Here is an 18,331-nt window from a genome sequence, read left to right as displayed (position 1 = left end):
TGATGATTTCGGGTGTGGGTTTGGTAAGTGTCAAACCCGCACCCATGGGCGCCCGTTGCCATCCCTATTAATAATCCAAATTCGCAAAAGATCATATTCTAAAAACAATATTCCCAGAAAAGGCACACTAATATGGACAGTTCATCATGTAAACTATTGTCAAAAGGCTATCATGTAAACAAAATTAACCAAAAACATGTGATTAAGCACACCAGAGAATGTTAGACTCTAGAGGAGCATCTCATGCCTTTGCTCTTGGTCATTGATATTGTCACTGTCATCTAGAGAAAATGGGCATCCGTTGTCTCTTTGATTGGACATATGAAGAAATGAAGAGTTATATATTTCAACAAAGGCTTCACTTAAATGATAAAGAACTTCTCCCTGATCTCCATCGTTGATCTTGGGCTTGTAATTATCATCAATATGAAAAAGTGAAGACATATTCTCGCTTTCGGGTAGCTGTAAATTTCTAGTAATTGAACTCTGGTAATTTGAGTGGGAACTGGTTAAGGATAAACACCTAGGTGAAGACGAAAGCCAGGGTTCTTTATCAGGGTGATGATGGTAGTCACTGGAAACTGTTTCTCTAACCCAATGATGGTAAGGTGGAAGGTATATGCTGTCTTGAATAAATGAAGCATCGTCCTTGCAATTTTCTGACAATTTAAAGTAGTGATTATTGTGTGAAAAGGACAATGCTGTGTGGTTGAAATTCGTGTCCATTTCTTCATCCCATTTGTAAACATACTCTCCAAACGGGGAATTTTGATATCTGAATAAACCAGAATCCATTACTGAATTGAAGTCCTTTGGTAGTAATAAGGATGAGGGACGAAAGTGGAATTCATCTAATGAATCATTTGATATCTGCTCTTGGCCGTGGTCTAAAATTGACAATGCAGGGGCCATATATGGTTTTGCATACTTACAAGTGATAGGCAACTTTATCTCGTCTTTTTTGCAGTCAAAATCTTTTTCCATAAGAAGAGGAATTGGTTCTCTCTCAAGTTTCCCTGGCTCTTTGAAATGATCGAATGTGAAGGTTTCGTGATTTTTCTCATCATTACACTTACACAGAAATCCATAACTTGCATCATTCTTGTCAAGGTAAATTGGAGTTCCACCGAACTTTCTTTCAGCTTCTGTTCTGAACACAGGTCGAAACTTGTGAGGATCGATTGGAAAGTCAGTGTATGGAGTAATTGACTCGACTGATCGAAGGAACATAGGAGGCAACAAGTGATCAATGAAAGATGAGCTTGATTTGAGTTCAAGGAGTTTCCTCCTAGGTATTTGATGGAGTTCTGTACATTGAAAATCCAACTCTTGATAATCAAGCAAACTATATTCGGCAGCGTTTTCTACTTCGTTAAACAGAGGTCCAAGAGTTATGTCATCTTTGACAGAGGCACTGAAATTCGGAGTTCCACTCAGTTTGCACTCAGGTGCTGTTATATTGTACCGAGGTTGAAAGTTCCGAGAGTGATAGGTTGGAAACTCAGCATATGGAGTAATTCCCTCACCTGATTCGAAAAACGTAGGAGACAACATCTGATCATTTAAGTATGACCCTGATTTAAGTTCAAGGGGTTTCCTCTTAGGTTGGAGTTCTGTGCATTGAAAACCTAACTCTCGAGAATCAAGCAAACTATATTTGGGAGCATTTTTTACCTCGTTAAACAGAGACCCAGGAGTTATGTCATTGTCACCCTTGACAGAGGCACTGAAACTTGGAGTTCCACTCAGTTTGCACTTAGGTGCTGTTATACTGTACCGAGGTTCAAAGTTCTGAAAATGATAAGTTGGAAGCTCGGCATGTGGAGTAATCCTCTCACCCGATTCGAGAAACATAGGAGACAACATCTGATCATTGAAGTATGAGCCTGATTCAAGTTCAAGAAGCTTCCTCTTAGGTATCAGATAGTGCTCCTTAAATTGAACACCTAACTCTCGAGAATCCAGTAAATCATATATGGTAGACTTCTTTATCTTTCCTGGATTTGGATCCTCGTATTTCTGAACAAATAATCACTTTGGTCAAGGAAGGGAAGTCATTGGAAGGATTTATAGCATTACAAAGGGCTGCTAAAATAACATACATTTGTTACAGTGCTGTCAGTGGTCATTGGAAACAGCCGACTAAGGAGCAAAGAAACAATATCAAACCTGAAAAATCCCGATTTTATTCAAAATGGCAAGGACAGAAACATTTAATATTACTGGAAAAAAATTTCTAACCCTTTTGAACATGGTTTCTCTGTATCAGGAAATAAGGTATCTGCAGCACACTGTCGTAGTTTCTGTCTCTTTCTAGAGAAGATTTCTCCATGCGCATACTGGTTTCCTGAAGTAGCACAAAGAAAATTGTTTCACACAGACTGTATCAATACATTCTCAAATATAACCAGTAAATGGGACACCTTCAGCTGCATAATACACATTTTCCCTAAAATGATGAATTGAACATGTGAAGATTAATTAACAAATGAGTGGTACCCACTTAAAGATTGGCACTGAATACCCAGTAACATAAACTATATATATTCTAAGTTCTAATTGTTCTACACATTGTTTTCCCCTATAAATCCCTAGAACCGCAGCAGTAAACAATTAGAAGAAAATCAAACCTGCATGTGAAAATCCCTGGGGTTTGACGGTGTCGCCACATTCTTGGGAGTTTTTCAGCATTCTGCTCATAGAGTACATGTCTGCATACACCACCAGGAGGAAACAGATCTTTTGATACTTGATTATTATTGTTTAGCAGGAATCTGAAAACTGAAATTATGGAGGGAGGGAACAGTTTCCAACATTTAACACCTAGATCACATGATTTAAGTCTTCCCAATTCAACTGAAACACTGGTAAGCTTTATATTTTAATTTATGAAACAAGCATGTGCTGATTGATTAGAAAGCAACTAAAAAAACACATGAATAAATAGTAAATTGCAGAAGACATTGATAATTTAAGAAGACAGAAACAAAGTCACAAAGGAACACTATGAGTATCACATTTCCTATGTATTTGTATCATGATAGTAAGTATCAGTTTATCTCTGTGGATAGTGTAGTACAAAATTCTCTTCTAATACAGACCTGACTTGTTCCAATCTCCAACAGAAGGTGAAAGAAATGAATCCATCTTAAAAGTTGACACGTCCTGATTGATCCTTGAAGAGTTGCATTCCTTAGTGCCAACCCTAACATCATCAGTCCCCTCTGCATAACATAAAAGATACCCGACTGTTTCAATACATGTACAATTTGTGTTCCTTATTTTATTTAGTTGGTCCTTGCCATCATCATAAATTCTTAAAGTCCAAGAATGTATCAACCAAATTCCAACTTCTTATTAAAAGTGACGCATTAACCTGTAGCAAATGTAATGATGATAAAGGGAGTAGCTGATGACATTTTTAAACAAAAAGTTCCGGGACTTGTTTGGATAGACTTATTTGAGCTTGTTTACTGACATAAGCACTCATGAGACTATGAGCCTGTTTGGATTGACTTATTTGAGCTTATCTACTTACATAAGTTTTGTGAGACTGTTTGAGAGAACTTATGAAAACAGCTTATGACAATTTTCATAAGTTTGTTTCAGCTTATTTCATAAGTTCTCCAATATAGCCTATAAAAACAGTTTGTAGCATATACAAAATCAATTTATCTTTACTTTATATTTTGCTTTAAAAATAGCTTATGTAAGCTAATATACATAAGCGCGTATCATGATAAGAGCTTGTACTATAAGCTGCAAATAAGTTGTTTATCCAAACAGGCCCTATATCAGAGAGCTTATGAAAACAACATGTTTTCAGCTTATTTCCATAAGCTCTACAATATAATTTATGAAAACAAATATATAATATAAAAACATAAACACTTGTATGATAAGGGTTTAATAAAATTGTTTACCCGAACAGATACATAATTCAAGTCGAACCAACCTTTGGAACAGTCACCAGATTCAGGCTTCTTGGACGACCAGGAATCATCCTTTTTGACTGGACCTGAAGAAAACCTGAGACTTGCATCCTTCTTCAATTTCTTAAAGAAAGCATACTCAGAAGTTTTGGGATCACCTAAATTCACAATCACAAAATTCAATTTAATTAATTCTAATTCTAACACTCGTTATGAAATAATGAAGCAATGAATGAATTAGGTTAAATTAGAATCTTACATGTTGTAACAATTTCTCTCTGTAATGGAAGTTGAGAATGATCTGATTCTTCCAATCTGGAAGTTGATTTTTCATGATCGGCAATGAATTTAGCTTTCTTGTGACGAAGATAAGATGGATCATTGGGGTTAATTCGGGAAATTCCCTTTTTCTTCATTGCAAATTGCAATGCGGTTTCAGTCTGTCTAAGGGAACGAATGAAGGAACAGATCGTTACATTACATTACATACATGGTTGAGTGGCGGCGGCCATGGCGTTTGTCGATACACAACATTTCGCGCCTTTTTTTTTTTGGTAGATCGATCACTCCTGCACTTCATCTATCAAATCAAATTGTTCTTTTCTTTTCTTTTCTTTTCAAAAACAAAAATAATTTATTTAGTTGGATTTAATTTTAGTATTCTTTTTCAAAGGACAATTCTGACTTATGCTCTACAATTTCAGCAATGAATATATTTGTGAATTTGTAAATATCTAGGAACTATCATTTGAATTTTTTAAGGAGATAGTAAATGTATTATGTTCACACTCTCTATCTGGCAGGTAGGGGCGCTAATCCCTTATGCGTGCGTGCATCGTTACTTCCACGCACCATTCTATTTTAGCCTTTGATTCTTGATCAAACAGCCTTAGTGTTTCCACTCTCCTGATCAAGCATGAGTCGTCTGATTAATCAAACAGCCCAGATCATCCCCTTATTTTTTTTTGTTGCTACGCAGGGCCTTCTTGTGGGTTGGGCCTCTATTCTTTCATGCTACATGCACATCTCCTGCTTACTTTATCCACCGTTGTGATGTTATTTGTTTGTTTATTTATTTATTATCTAATTTATTTAATTTAAACCAAAAAATCAAAAAAATGATAAAAACCTACAAAATAAATTGTAATTAAATAATTTGGATTTAAAATGGGACCGGCGGGTTTACATCCGCTAAACCCTCGAATGACCGAACGTTGACCGTGCGCTTTGCTTACCGGTTGTTTGTCTTCCGCAAATAAAATTAATAAATAAAATTGGATTAAAAAGGGGACCGACGGGTTTACATCCGCTCATCCCTCGCTCATCCCTCGAATAATCGAACGATAAAGATAGACAAACTAATATTAATCCTATTTGGTATGTTAAATGGTTTCAAGATATTATACACTGAAACCATTAGTATTGTTAAATGGTTTTATATAAATAATAAGGTGGGAGAAACATATATATATATATATATATATATATATATATATATATATATATATATATATATATATATATACTATTTATGAAATATTATTCTGGAAACCATTATGCTTGTTAAATGGTTTCAGAGAGTTAAAAAGTGAAACCATTTGTATTGTAAAATGGTTTTATGTGTTTACCGAAACCAATATTGTGTTTTTATGGTTTTAAAAATCCTGGAAACCATTATGCTGGTTAAATGGTTTCAGATAGTTATACACTAAAACCATTTGTATTGTAAAATGGTTTTACACTGAAATTCTGGTACACAGTAGACAAGTGTTGTCCACGATGTTCGGACACTTGTCGTAACACTTGTCTTAGCAGTAAGAACAATAAAGCAGAGCATTAAAAACAGATACTAAAAAGCATAAACAACACACATAATTGTTAACCCAGTTCAGCCTAACAGCCTAATCTGGGGGATACCAATCCAGGAGGAAATTCACTATCAGCAGTATTAATTCAGAGCTAAACTCCCCCGTTTACAACTCCTCACTTAATCCCTACCCAATGCAACTTCTACCTTGGAACTCCTAGATATGAGACCCCGTCTCACTCCCCTCAACCTTACAACCAGTAAGGATTTCAATAACAACAGAATGGAGACACTCTCCTTGACAAAGATGAAGACACACTTCAATGACATTAACACCTAGCCAACGACTAAGTTCACAATTTGGAGTTGCTTAAAAGCTTCCTCCAATTACAATATTCAACTCATTACCTATAGGTTTCTGAGTGAGGACATAGTGACCATCTCACAACCCGAGTGGTTCACTTTTCACCAACTCTCCTAGAGAGTGGCTTAAAGACACGAAACCCTTAAAAGACTACATCTTTGATATTCTATTTTAGCTTTAAGTTTCGGTGAATAAAATAGGGTTACCATTCCTACCATTACTTTTGAGATTCATCTTTTCGTCTTTGTTCTCTATTAGCCAAGATGTAGCATTTACTCCCAAAGACATAGAAATAATTAACATTTGGTTTTCTCCCCTTCCAAAACTCATAGAGGGTATATGAGAACTCATGACTAATTCTTCATAGGAGCAGAAGTTAGAGAATTTAGCAGTTTCAAATTCCTTCCGATGGTCACTTCTGATCCTGACAATTACACCCTCCTTCTTTCTTTGAAGGCGTTGACAAAGGTCTTTGAAGACATGAAAAGTATTTGATTTTTCTTTAATAAAATTTACCCAAGTAAATCTGAAGGAATCATCAACAACTAAAAAGACATACTTCTTTCGACCAAGGTTTTCAACTTGCATAAGTCTCATCAAATCAGCAATCATCTCTTACAGACAACATCAGAGCTGATAAAAATATTTGGATGCTGATCAAGAATAATACTACAAAGCACAGTGGGAAATGTTGTTGGCATCTTCACAGCCAAAGACTTAGCATGCTTAGTAGTTTAAAAAAAAATATAAGAGTCAAAACCTCATTTGGTCTTGGTACCAACAATGTAGATGAAATTACTCAAATCTATAGCACAATCAGATAACTCTACCCCAGCTTCAGGATCTTCACTCCTGGCCAAAAACTTATTAATCACAGCAGGTGAAAATTCAACACATCAACCCATGTTAAAAAAATCTTTCATGAATTCCTTGCTTAAAGGATCATCACAGTCTTCAGTTTATTGGCTTCAACAGCTCTACTAGACTCAATAAAGTCAGTTACCATTTTCTACCTAGTGAGGGCATCAACCTTTTGTTGGACAGATGTACCTACACCGACATCTACATGTGTCCCAGACAGTAAATTCTTACTAACGATCAGCTTACTAGCCCTTCTACAGGGAACATCAGCATCCACAAGAATAGTTGGATGTTGGTCAAGTATAATACCACACAGCAGGGTTGGAAATGCTATGGGCAGTTGTAGAGCAAAAGAAACAGCATGTTCCAAAGTGGCATCAAACACATAAGAGCCATAATCAAACCTGACCTTTACTCAAGGTTTTTAGGGTCATCACAATTGTTAGCAACATTCACTACAAATTCCCTTACCAGCTTATCAAAACAGTCACCTAGATCAGACACTTTTCTCATCAAACCTTTCACACTTCTTAAAGATGTGCCACCAGATGTAGCTACACTTGTCTCTTTCAATGTCTGAATCACTAGAAGGGGTTCTTTTCTCTTTAAGCTCTTCTTCTTGACCTCAGAAGTTGGAATCACTTTGCTCCTGGTTCTAGGGGGACCAGTCACAGTTTCTTCCAAGCCATTTTAGCAGACTTCTCCGCCTCAGACTGATGGACAGGTGTACTAACAGTTGTCACACCTTTACCTGTCCTACTTCTAGTTCTTTTACCAACACCAGTATCAGGCACTTCTGTCACAAGTTTGTCGCCTGTAACATTTTCATGCATGAAGACAACATCAGGATCACTCACTCCCTTACCTTCAGATAGGGTCTTACTGCTTTCATCTGATTCAGAGTAATCCACAAGATTATTACTAGATTTTGCTACCACAGGATTTCCTTCTTTGTCAGTAGCATCATTATGAACAGTGTCACTTGTGACAATTTCAGGTACCCCAGATGTACCTACACTTGGTACAACATTTGTCTCCAATGTCATAGATGTGTCAACATCTGACACAACATCCGTCTCAAGTGCCACAGATGTGTCAATATTTGGCACAACATCAGTCTCAGGGACAGTTCCCTTGAGAGAATCAGCAACACATTCACTTGTGGTCTTAGTAGTTGCACCAACATCATAATTAACAACAGCAGGGGGGCCACAAGAGAATCAACCATCAGTAGTTGATCAACTTTCAATACCAAAGAGCAATAATCCTTTGCTCCCAAAAATAATAACTCCTCCTTGCTAGAAACAACTGAAATGCCTATCCTAGCTGATTTGGATGACACTCCAAAGTGCAGATAACAATTCACCCATTGGACATAGGTTGAAGCAGCTCCAATGTTCATAATCCCATGAAGCTCTTTTCACTACAACAGAACAAGAGTTCCATGCTCTCGTAGACTTGATAATATCAAGTTAGAGTAAACAACCTCCATCCTGTTTTAGAGAAATACCACTAGACATATTGAACAAAAAAAATAGGTTCTCAATATAAAGATGTCAAGACATTGAGTCTGACTTGTCTTCAAGATCTCACAGCTTCAGAATAAGGACTCCATATTAATAACTTCTCAGAGCACTCTAGAGAATTATACATTCTCCCCTTTAATAGTTGCACATCTAGTGGTTGGTATACACAAGTTACTCTCCTCCAAACAGAATCTGCTTCATGGCCATAAACAAGATTCCATAAATCTGGTTCCTTTGATCAGAAGGATTCTCCAGATGTCAGAGAGAATATCCTTGATATTTGAGCTTGACCTCCATATAAAGAATCTGAATGAGGTACCTTTATCAAGCTTCCACAGGAAAATCAAAACACACATCTGCACCACCACTTACTTGGATCAGAAATAAACTCACCCAAGAAGTCAACCATAAGTTTCTAGTGTAAAAATAGATCCAACAAGATTCTGCATACTGCTGGTCAGATGTACCAACATCTGGGAGCACATCAGTCCCCTTCTCAAGGACAATAATAAGAGATCCTTTATCAAAGCCACTGGAGGTTGGCTTGTAGGATTGAAAGCAAAAATAAATTGCTCATAACTTCCATCAGACCTCTCTTCAACAAACTCATATGTGAGTGCCTTTATGAGTGGACTTGAGATCACCCTCAAGTATCGTTGGCATCTCCAACAAGTTAGTTGAACCTCTCCAGAGGAGAACAGAGTGTTGCACACTCACATCCACCAGGAGTTTTCCCATCATATATATGCAGCGGAATTCAAACCAGAAAACTCCTCAACAAACTTCAGGCACACCATAATGACCTTTGCACAAACTCCACACTCCAGGTGCAACAGGTTAACATAAGTTTGAAAATAAATCAAACCATACAGTAGCTCAACACCAAAGCTACACACCTTGCCATGAATAGTCCATCCTCCACTTCTTGGGACCATTCAAACAAATATGAACTTCTCCAAGTCCAAACAACTTTTCAGTATTCCTTACTTGTTTATAACCAGAAAGTATATTCCCTAGGATCTCACCCAGATACAGAACAAGATGCCTGCTCTGATACCAATTGAAATTCTGGTACACAGTAGACAAGTGTTGTCCACGATGTTCAGACACTTGTCATAACACTTGTCTTAGCAATAAGAACAATAAAGCAGAGCATTAAAAACAGATACTAAAAAGCATAAACAACACACATAATTGTTAACCCAGTTCAGCCTAACAGCCTAATCTGGGGGATACCAATCCAGGAGGAAATTCACTATCAGCAGTATTAATTCAGAGCTAAACTCCCCCGTTTACAACTCCTCACTTAATCCCTACCCAATGCAACTTCTACCTAGGAACTCCTAGATATGAGACCCCGTCTCACTCCCCTCAACCTTACAACCAGTAAGGATTTCAATAACAACAGAATGGAGACACTCTCCTTGACAAAGATGAAGACACACTTCAATGACATTAACACCTAGCCAACGACTAAGTTCACAATTTGGAGTTGCTTAAAAGCTTCCTCCAATTACAATACTCAACTCACTACCTATAGGTTTCTGAGTGAGGACATAGTGACCATCTCACAACCCAAGTGGTTCACTTTACACCAACTCTCCTAGAGAGTGGCTTAAAGACACGAAACCCTTAAAAGACTACATCTTTGATATTCTATTTTAGCTTCAAGTTTCGGTGAATAAAATAGGGTTAGCAGCATGTAACACCCAAACCCATTATTTATATATTTCTACCTTTAGTAAAATCTTTTTCAAAATACGCGGCGGAAAATCAAAGTTTGTTATTATAAAAGTCATGGTTCGAGCATTACACTCTTCAATCAAAATAATACTAATGTAATTAATTAGTAAAAGCAGTGTTTATACAAATCTTTGAATCAAATAATGTATTTCTTGATTATACAAAACAACCTAGACAATAGACTTTATATACAATATAAAACCCTTTCCCGTGTCACAATCAGAGCAGAGCTTCACCGACGACTTGACATCGATAACCACAAAACCTGTGAATCTGGACCCCCAACGGTCCAGTACATAACACATAAAAGAGAGTTAGATAACATACTCAAAATATAAGTGTAAGTAAATGGTACTTAAACACTTCTCAATATTCATGCATATATCATACATCTATACATATTCACCAACATCTATCATTCCATTATAATCTACCAGACAAATTATAATTCAAACATCACTTATACGTCAACAATTATCACATAATCAATCATCCACAAAATTCAACAAACATATAGTTTCACGTCGTCTCGGACAATACCAAAACATCAACAAATATCACATAACTCAGTTACAAATAGGAATATACATAAAGTTCCTAATGTAATCTAACACCACAAATACATTGTTCAGATTATGGTCATGACGGACCCTGCGTTGTTCATTTTATAGTCATGACGGACTCTACTCCTCACATACGGATTAACAATCAACATTTACCAAGTATGTGTCAAACATCATTTATCATAAAATGCACACATAATTCCTAATGCAATCTAATGCTTCACATTCATGTTATGTCCTCTAGACACCTCTAATGCATGTGGTACCATCGTCTTTATCAGAGTATCTCACCTTCGATATCCGTCTTTATCAAACAAATATAGTTCGATATCCGTCTTTATTGGACAAGCCAATATCCCTAAATATTCATGATGCATGCACTCAAAACTCATGAATATATCCATCAACAATTTTGGCATATAGCCCATCAACAATAACGTGGAACACTATCCAACGTCCGTCTTTATTAAGATAATCAATACCTTAATATCCGTCTTTATCGAATAACATAATTCGATATACTTCTTTATTAGAATAACATAATCCTAATATCCTTCTTTATTAAGTTGATTAACACCTTAATATACTTCTTTGACATTTAAATAAACATCATCAACACAATCAACAACAATTCATCAACACATCATTATTCATCAACAAGCAATCAATCATGGTTACAAACACTTAATTGCATGTTAGGATACCTTAAATCCATGTTACAAGTGCCCAAATGCACTTAAAACAATTAACAAAAAATGCTGTCACAGAGGCCTTCGCTGAGCGAAGGCTCAGCGAGACACAGCGAACCACACCAGTGGGTCACCAGCTCATGGCGAGCTGCAGCGAGCTGTGGCGAGCTGTTCGCCACACATTCGCTGAGCGAGGGCCTAGCGAGCGCCTCCTGTCAGGACAGTTCAAAACCTGCGTTTTCCACACCAATTCACCCAAAAATCCCATTTTTCATGTTATAAATCCCAAATGAGTTTGTATTCAAGTGCAACAAACATATCTAAACAAAAAAGGACGGTTCATTTCACCGATCTACCATTTTTACTACGAAAAAGTAGAGATTTAACACTTTTACTCAAAACTCTCAAGAACACAAAGTTCTTGAGTTTAATCATCTATAAAATTCGTTTTTATCAAGTAAATCCGTTCATACATCATGATAAAAGCATGTTAAACATGTTATGAACCTTAGATTCGATTTCCATTAAGAAAATCCATCCAAAACTAAAACGAAAATGGGGTGGAGGAAGTTCGGGTGAGGAGAAATCGACATTCTCCCCTTCCTCGAGTCACCCACGAATATGAAATCTACTCTCTTACCTGGATTCGAAGAAAACTCGAAGATTGCTCTTGAATCTCTTCACTTTTCCCTTGCCCTAGCTCTTGAGCTCTCCCTTCTCTCTTCATCCTTCACAAATGTTGAGAAAATGAGTTTCTCTCTCTATTAAGGCCATAAGTAGCGCCCCCCACTCATGAGACAAGGCCCATTGGGCCTCAAGCCCAATTGGCTGGCCCAATAACGCATTAACTCTCACTAACTCGCGCGTTAATTAAATTTCTCGATAAATAACCTAAAGTTACTATCTTACATAAAAGTCACGTCACCAAATAAATAAACACTTACATAGTGAATAATAAATTTGGGTCGTTACACAGCACCCTGTAAATAGCAGAGCCTCGTGGGCTTTTCACAATGATCCAGCTCCAAGAAATCTTCTAGATGCAAAATATATATTTTTACCAAATCTTTCTTTGCATCAAATATTCCTCCCATAAATATATTTGTTGTAAATATATTTTAAAATTAAATCTTCTAATCTTCTTGAAGCACAAAGATTTATTTGAAATAAATCTTTTATATTTTCTGCAGCAATCTTCACAAGATATATTTTTGAAACAAATATTATATTTTCTAAAAGTTATTTTATTCCTTTAGAAAATAGAACTAGGGTTCAGCTGCCTTCTGAAACACATTGATCACGTGCGCCTTGTTGAGTAAGAAACCACGAAACAATTCTTCAATCAAATCTTCGAAAGATTGAGTAGAAAATAAAAACACTAGCTGGCGCGAACAATCAGACATACAAGTGTTGTTATATCTGTCTCAACACTTGGTGTACGCACATATGTCTCAACACTTGGCTAAAAGATGTTTTTGCAAAATGTAGCCAACATACAAAAACCCAACATACACTAAATGGTTTAATGATTTTAAATACTGATTATTACTGAAACCATAAGTATGGTTTAATGGTTTTGATAGTTTTCTATGTGAAACCAAAATAATTGTCTAATTGTTTTGTAATAAAACAAAAAACCAATGGTTTCGTCTAATGATTTATGTTAATTGTAATAAATTAAACCATAATTACGGTACATGTTTTAGTATGTAATTTTAAATTAAAATATGACTATATAATCATCCAACACAATTAATTGAAAATAGATTCTTAAAATATGTACTTCAAAGGAACAAAAGTTATTATTTAATTGGAAATGGGGGGCACGTTAGAAATTTGGGGGACGCACTAGAAATCTGGAGTAGGAAAAAAAATTGGGGGGCTCGTAAGAAATCTAGGGGAGAAAAAGAAAATAAAAATTAGGGGGTGCGCTAAGCAAATGGGGGGCGCAAGTAATGAGGTAGCATGTGGGGGCACAGAGTAAATGGGGGGCGTGAGAGTAATGGGGTAGCATATGGGAGTGCGTGGAGTAAATGGGGGGGTGCATTGAGTAATTTTCATTACTTATGCATGGTGCATAAGTTTGGCTTATGCACGATAACCAAACTCTGTCTCTTTTATAATACTACATCAGCGTCCTAACTCGGCCCTTTGCACTAAGACAACATTTATTATAAAGTTGAACATTTTTTGTTGTTGGTGTAAACTAAGTATCCTTTGCATGTAAAGATAGAATTTTTTCTTTTTATCCCAATAATTGTCCATCTATCCCAACATCTAAAACCTTGAAGAACAATATTTGGTTACCGGAACACTTTGGAAAAAAATGTTTTGGTATGTAAATTTTATTTTGGTTACCGGAACACTTTGAAAAAAAAATATTTAGGTATATGAAATTTTTCTAAATTTTTTTATTACCGGAACACTTTAGAAAAAAGTGTTCGGGTATATAAAATTTTTCTAATTTTTTTTTATTACCGGAACATTTGGAAAAAAATGTTGAGGTATATAAAAATTTTCTAATTTTTTTTTTGTTATCTGAACACTTTGGAAAAACGTGTTCAGGTATGCAAAAATTTTCTAATTTTTTTTTGTTAACAAAACATTTTGGAAAAAAATGTTCAGGTATGTAAAATTTTTCTAAAAACTTGTGACTGTTCTCGGCAAACATGTCTGCTTGTGATGCCCCAAACTTCGAATGAGGTGATACAAGTCAAGTAGATAGTAGAGTTTTACAGGTATTTCAGAAGAGTTTAGTGCAGGCACAAGATATTTTGAATCAAAATCGGCTTTTAATCAACGAGATTAACCAAAATCATGAGTCCAGGATGCCGGATATTTTGAGCAGAAATGCTGGTTTGATTAGAGACTCAATAGTAATATCAGAATGGCAGTTGATCTCTATGCTGATCTTTCGAGTTCTTTTACCAAGTCGCGAGAAGCTTCGTCTGAAGGAGACTCTAGTGGAACTCTCAAATCTGATGGAAAAATCAACCATAAGAGAATTAGATCCAGTTAACATGTTGAATTTGAGGTTTCATATTAGCCAGTAAAGTGAAGAAGTTGGTTTATTCTGATGCTGCAATGAATGAACTTTTCTAGTGAGATTATGTGTAAACCTCTCCAAGGTTTCTCCTGTGCCAAGTCCTTCCATATATATTCGTTTTATGTAACAAAAAAAAAAGTGTTTTGTTAAAAAAAAAATAAAAATTTACATACCTTACCCGAATACTTTTTTTCAAAGTGTTCAGGTAACAAAAAAAATTTAGAAATTTTTTATATACCTGAACACTTTTTTTCAAAGTGTTCCGATAATAAAAAAAAATTTAAATTTTTTTTATATATCTGAACATTTTTTTCAAAGTGTTCCGGTAATAAAAAAAATTTAGAAAAATTTCATATACCTGAACACTTTTCTAAAGTGTTACAGTAATCAAAAAAGAAATTTACATACCAGAACACTTTTTTCCAAAGTATTCCTCCAATAACCAAAAATTTTTCTTCAGGCTTTTAGTTTATATATGAGGATAAATTCGTCCATTCAAAATTAATGTTTGGATAGATGAATAATTGTTGGGGTAGAAAAAAAAATTTCGTAAACATATGGTTAAATCTTTTTAGCGGATATGATAACAATGAACAATAATGCTTGCCCTCAAGAATGTGATAATGTTGCTATATTTTCATGATTGAATTTGAAACTAGACTTAGATTATTTTTGAATAATTGTGGCTAATATTTATTTAGTGTTGTCAACTACTTACCTACGAAATTTTAGCAGGAAAATATTTAACTAAATATTACTTATCTCTCGTTCCTATTTCAGATTACCAGAATCCCTTCTACCATAATTAGGAAGAATAGCATTAGCGACAAAAAATTTACTCACAATTCTTCAAAGAAAACTTAAAAAAAAAAAAAAATTGAGACTTTTTTAAAAAAGAAAATAATTTCATGTCTTCTTCATCCCTTGTAAAAAAAAAAGTCATAAATATAATATACAGTACTTTTTTTTGTTTGACAAAATAGACATCATTTACTTGAAATTTTATTGGCTTAAATGCAGTTTTACCCCCTATTTTGAATAAATCAGAATTTTACCCCTATTTTAAAATCCGGAATTTTATCCTCCTATTTTATAATTTTTTGGATTTTACCCCTCCAAAATTCTGCACAAAATATTCTTCTGAGCCTCAACTTCAAAGTTTCTCATATAACTCAATTTGGATCAATAATTCACCAAACTAGTACCCAAATGATTGTAATCGAGTTAGCTATCCACATAATCAAACTGAAGGTGTGAAAACACAAGAAGGGGGGGAGGGGGTGTTGAATTGTGTTTTAGATAAGTTAAAACTTTTTCAAGTTCTCAACTTAACTAAGATAGCAGCGGATAAATAAGCGAACACAATAACAGAGATCAGAGGGAGAGAAAGCACACAACAAATTTATACTGGTTCCTCTCACAAAACGAGAGTAGTACAATCCCCTTGCACTTCCAAGGGATTTCACTATAATCACACAAGATTACAATTGCTCAAGCACACAGCAAGAGACTTCCCTACAATGCTCAAGCACACAGCAAGAGACTTCTCAAACTTAAGAAAGTAAATAAAGTTTGTTGATTGTAATACAATACTCTTAAAGAACCTTAAAGATAAAATACAATGAGTACACAAAGACTTCAAAGTATTTTGAATAAGAAATGAATTTCTTGGTTCAGAGGTTGAGAGCTTGTATTGTAAGATTGAAAGCTTGTTTGTGTGTGTGATGATGTTTTGCAATACACTTCTTCTAGTATTTATATTACTGAAAAGCTTTGTCTTCTTGTATCTGTCTTGATGCAGTTTGGATGTTACTAAAACAGAGTAAGAGTTTCAGTAACTTTGACCTGGTGTAGAGAAGACTTTCCTTATTCAGCTAAGAAACCAGACAAGTCACGTTCTCCCTTATGGATAGGCAAAATGTAAGAAGTTGTTCTGATCAATGTTGAAAGGTCCTTTTCTTCATTGGTAAAAGAGTTGACCCTCAATTTCTAATCTTCACACAATCCAAGATAATCATTAGAGTTTGATTGGCTTCAGAGTTAACAAGTTCTGAGGTCTTCAACCTCTGATACACATAACTTCTGAAGTTCATATCCTCTGAGATATCAAGAACTTCTGAGAACTAAACTTCTGGTCTTGCTTCAGAACTTTCCTGTATGATAGTTCTGCACACTTAAAATAAATTTTTAGTATCTCCAATTGTACATTTAATACTTTGTTATCATCAAAACCTTAATGGATTTTGGGGGCAACAATTTTAAATCAATTTTGTTCCAACAATCTCCCCCTTTTTGTTGATGACAAACATAAGTATTAATTGACAATTGTTGTTAAATTAATTTATCATGTTTCTCTTAGGTTTATGAGTTTTGCAAGCTCCCCCTAAGATTGATACTCCATAAAGCCTTAGTTTAAGTATTATCCATGATATTTTAATTTAGTATAAGATTAAGTTGTTTTAAAATGAAATAAGATTTCATATTTTTCTTTAGGATGAGAGGTTTGCAAACTCTCCCCCTAAGTCTCATAAGGTTAAGTTAAGATTGCACTCTTTACTTATCCTTACATATGAAAATTTATTTTTCAGTTTTAAACACTTAGTCTCCGCATAAAAAATAAGAAAAAGTAACAAACTTTATTAACAAACTTATGCGTGGTTTCAGGTTTTGAGACATATCAATTAATGCGTAACTACTCCCCCTTTTGTCATTATCAAAAAGTAACAGTCAATGGTCAAAAGTGGAGAATTCCAAGACAGTCAAAGATAAAGATTGGTTGTTACGAGAGGAGAAATAAATTTAAAAGATAAAACCAACGCGCCAAATAGTCTATAAATACGTTACTTGTCTTCCCTTGTTACTCACCAAGTAACAAACCAAGAAAGAGCAACTAACAAAAAAAAGATGAAAAGATTTAGCATGAGAATCGCAGAGTTCCATCGTAAGAAGGAAGAAGAAAAAGAGAGAGACAACAAGCAGCAGCAGGAGCAGGAAAAGAAGAAACAAGAGGCTGAGATTATAGTAATCTCATCAGAATCAGAATCTCAAGAAGATGAAATTGATGCTGATTACGCTGAGTACTTGGCCACATATGTTCTTGAGGAAGAAGAAGACCCTATAGAGATCTCCTCAGATGAATCCGAGAAAAAATCTTCAGAGCCTGAAGAATCTGAGATTTCCTCAGAGTAGTTTCTAGGTTTTCTTTTCAGTTACTTATGTACCTAAGTATTTCAATCATTAATAAAAAAAATTCTTGTTTTCCTTTAGCTGCCTCTTTAGATGCTTGTTGAATTTACGTTATATAAAGAACATTTAAAACATTAAGACCTCAAAAAATTTCCAAACAAGTACACAAATAAAAAAAAAAAATCAAGGTTGGAATGTGCAAGAATAAAATAAACAGAACAATCATGAGTGCAAAGACATAAGAAGCATAGGGTTTAGATGAGAGGAGGGCAAGAATCTTGTCAAATTTTTCATGAAGACCATCCACTTTGGTGTCCAGAGTGTCCATTTTTCCTGCAAGTTGTTGATGGTCAGACCTTTGATTCCCAATTGCTTCCTCCAGAACCTTGAGCTTATCCTCCATTACTGAATCCATAGGAGCTTTTCCTTTATCAGATGAAGAACCAATAACTTCAGAATACTCAATCAACAAAGGCTTCTCAAGAGCGAGCCTTTCCGCTTCAATACGCTCTGCCTCTAATCTGTTTATCAATTCAGATTCTAATCTGCATCTCCTCAAAGCTTGAAAAATACTGTCCTCTTCAGCCTTTCTATCCTCTTCAGCTTTTCTGGCA

The 18,331-nt window shown here is 35.3% G+C and overlaps 1 protein-coding gene across 2 annotated transcripts; it reads right to left on the bottom strand.

Annotated features, from left to right (window-relative positions):
* Positions 1 to 85: 85 nt before the first annotated feature.
* On the bottom strand, positions 86 to 4,675 carry LOC123902978. Of its 2 annotated transcripts, none has more exons than XM_045952825.1 (7): positions 4,192 to 4,675; positions 3,956 to 4,090; positions 3,102 to 3,224; positions 2,631 to 2,711; positions 2,242 to 2,347; positions 2,103 to 2,169; positions 86 to 2,019 (listed from the first exon to the last, which is right to left on the bottom strand). In XM_045952825.1, the coding sequence occupies exons 1-7, from the start codon at positions 4,346 to 4,348 to the stop codon at positions 229 to 231; spliced, it is 2,460 nt and encodes an 819-aa protein (XP_045808781.1). In that variant the 5' UTR covers positions 4,349 to 4,675; the 3' UTR covers positions 86 to 228. The 2 variants fall into 2 exon arrangements, with proteins under 2 accessions (XP_045808781.1, XP_045808782.1); XM_045952826.1 differs by having other exon boundaries at positions 2,103 to 2,142; positions 4,192 to 4,643.
* Between the last annotated feature and the right edge of the window lie 13,656 nt (positions 4,676 to 18,331).

Source organism: Trifolium pratense, linkage group LG1 (assembly GCF_020283565.1).
Source record: "Trifolium pratense cultivar HEN17-A07 linkage group LG1, ARS_RC_1.1, whole genome shotgun sequence".
In the NCBI taxonomy this organism is placed as follows: Eukaryota; Viridiplantae; Streptophyta; class Magnoliopsida; order Fabales; family Fabaceae; genus Trifolium; species Trifolium pratense.
The sequence above is the reverse complement of the archived record's forward strand: the minus strand, read 5'-3'. Positions and strand labels throughout refer to the sequence as shown.

Bases quoted from the DNA above. Each gene is read 5' to 3' on its own strand.
- LOC123902978 (XM_045952825.1), bottom strand. From the start codon at position 4,348: ATGAAGAAAAAGGGAATTTCCCGAATTAACCCCAATGATCCATCTTAT. The intron at 4,091-4,191 runs GTAAGATTCTAA...TTGTGAATTTAG, and splicing joins GAGAGAAATTGTTACAACAT to GTGATCCCAAAACTTCTGAG. The intron at 2,020-2,102 runs GTATGTTATTTT...TTATTTGTTCAG, and splicing joins CTGACAGCACTGTAACAAAT to AAATACGAGGATCCAAATCC.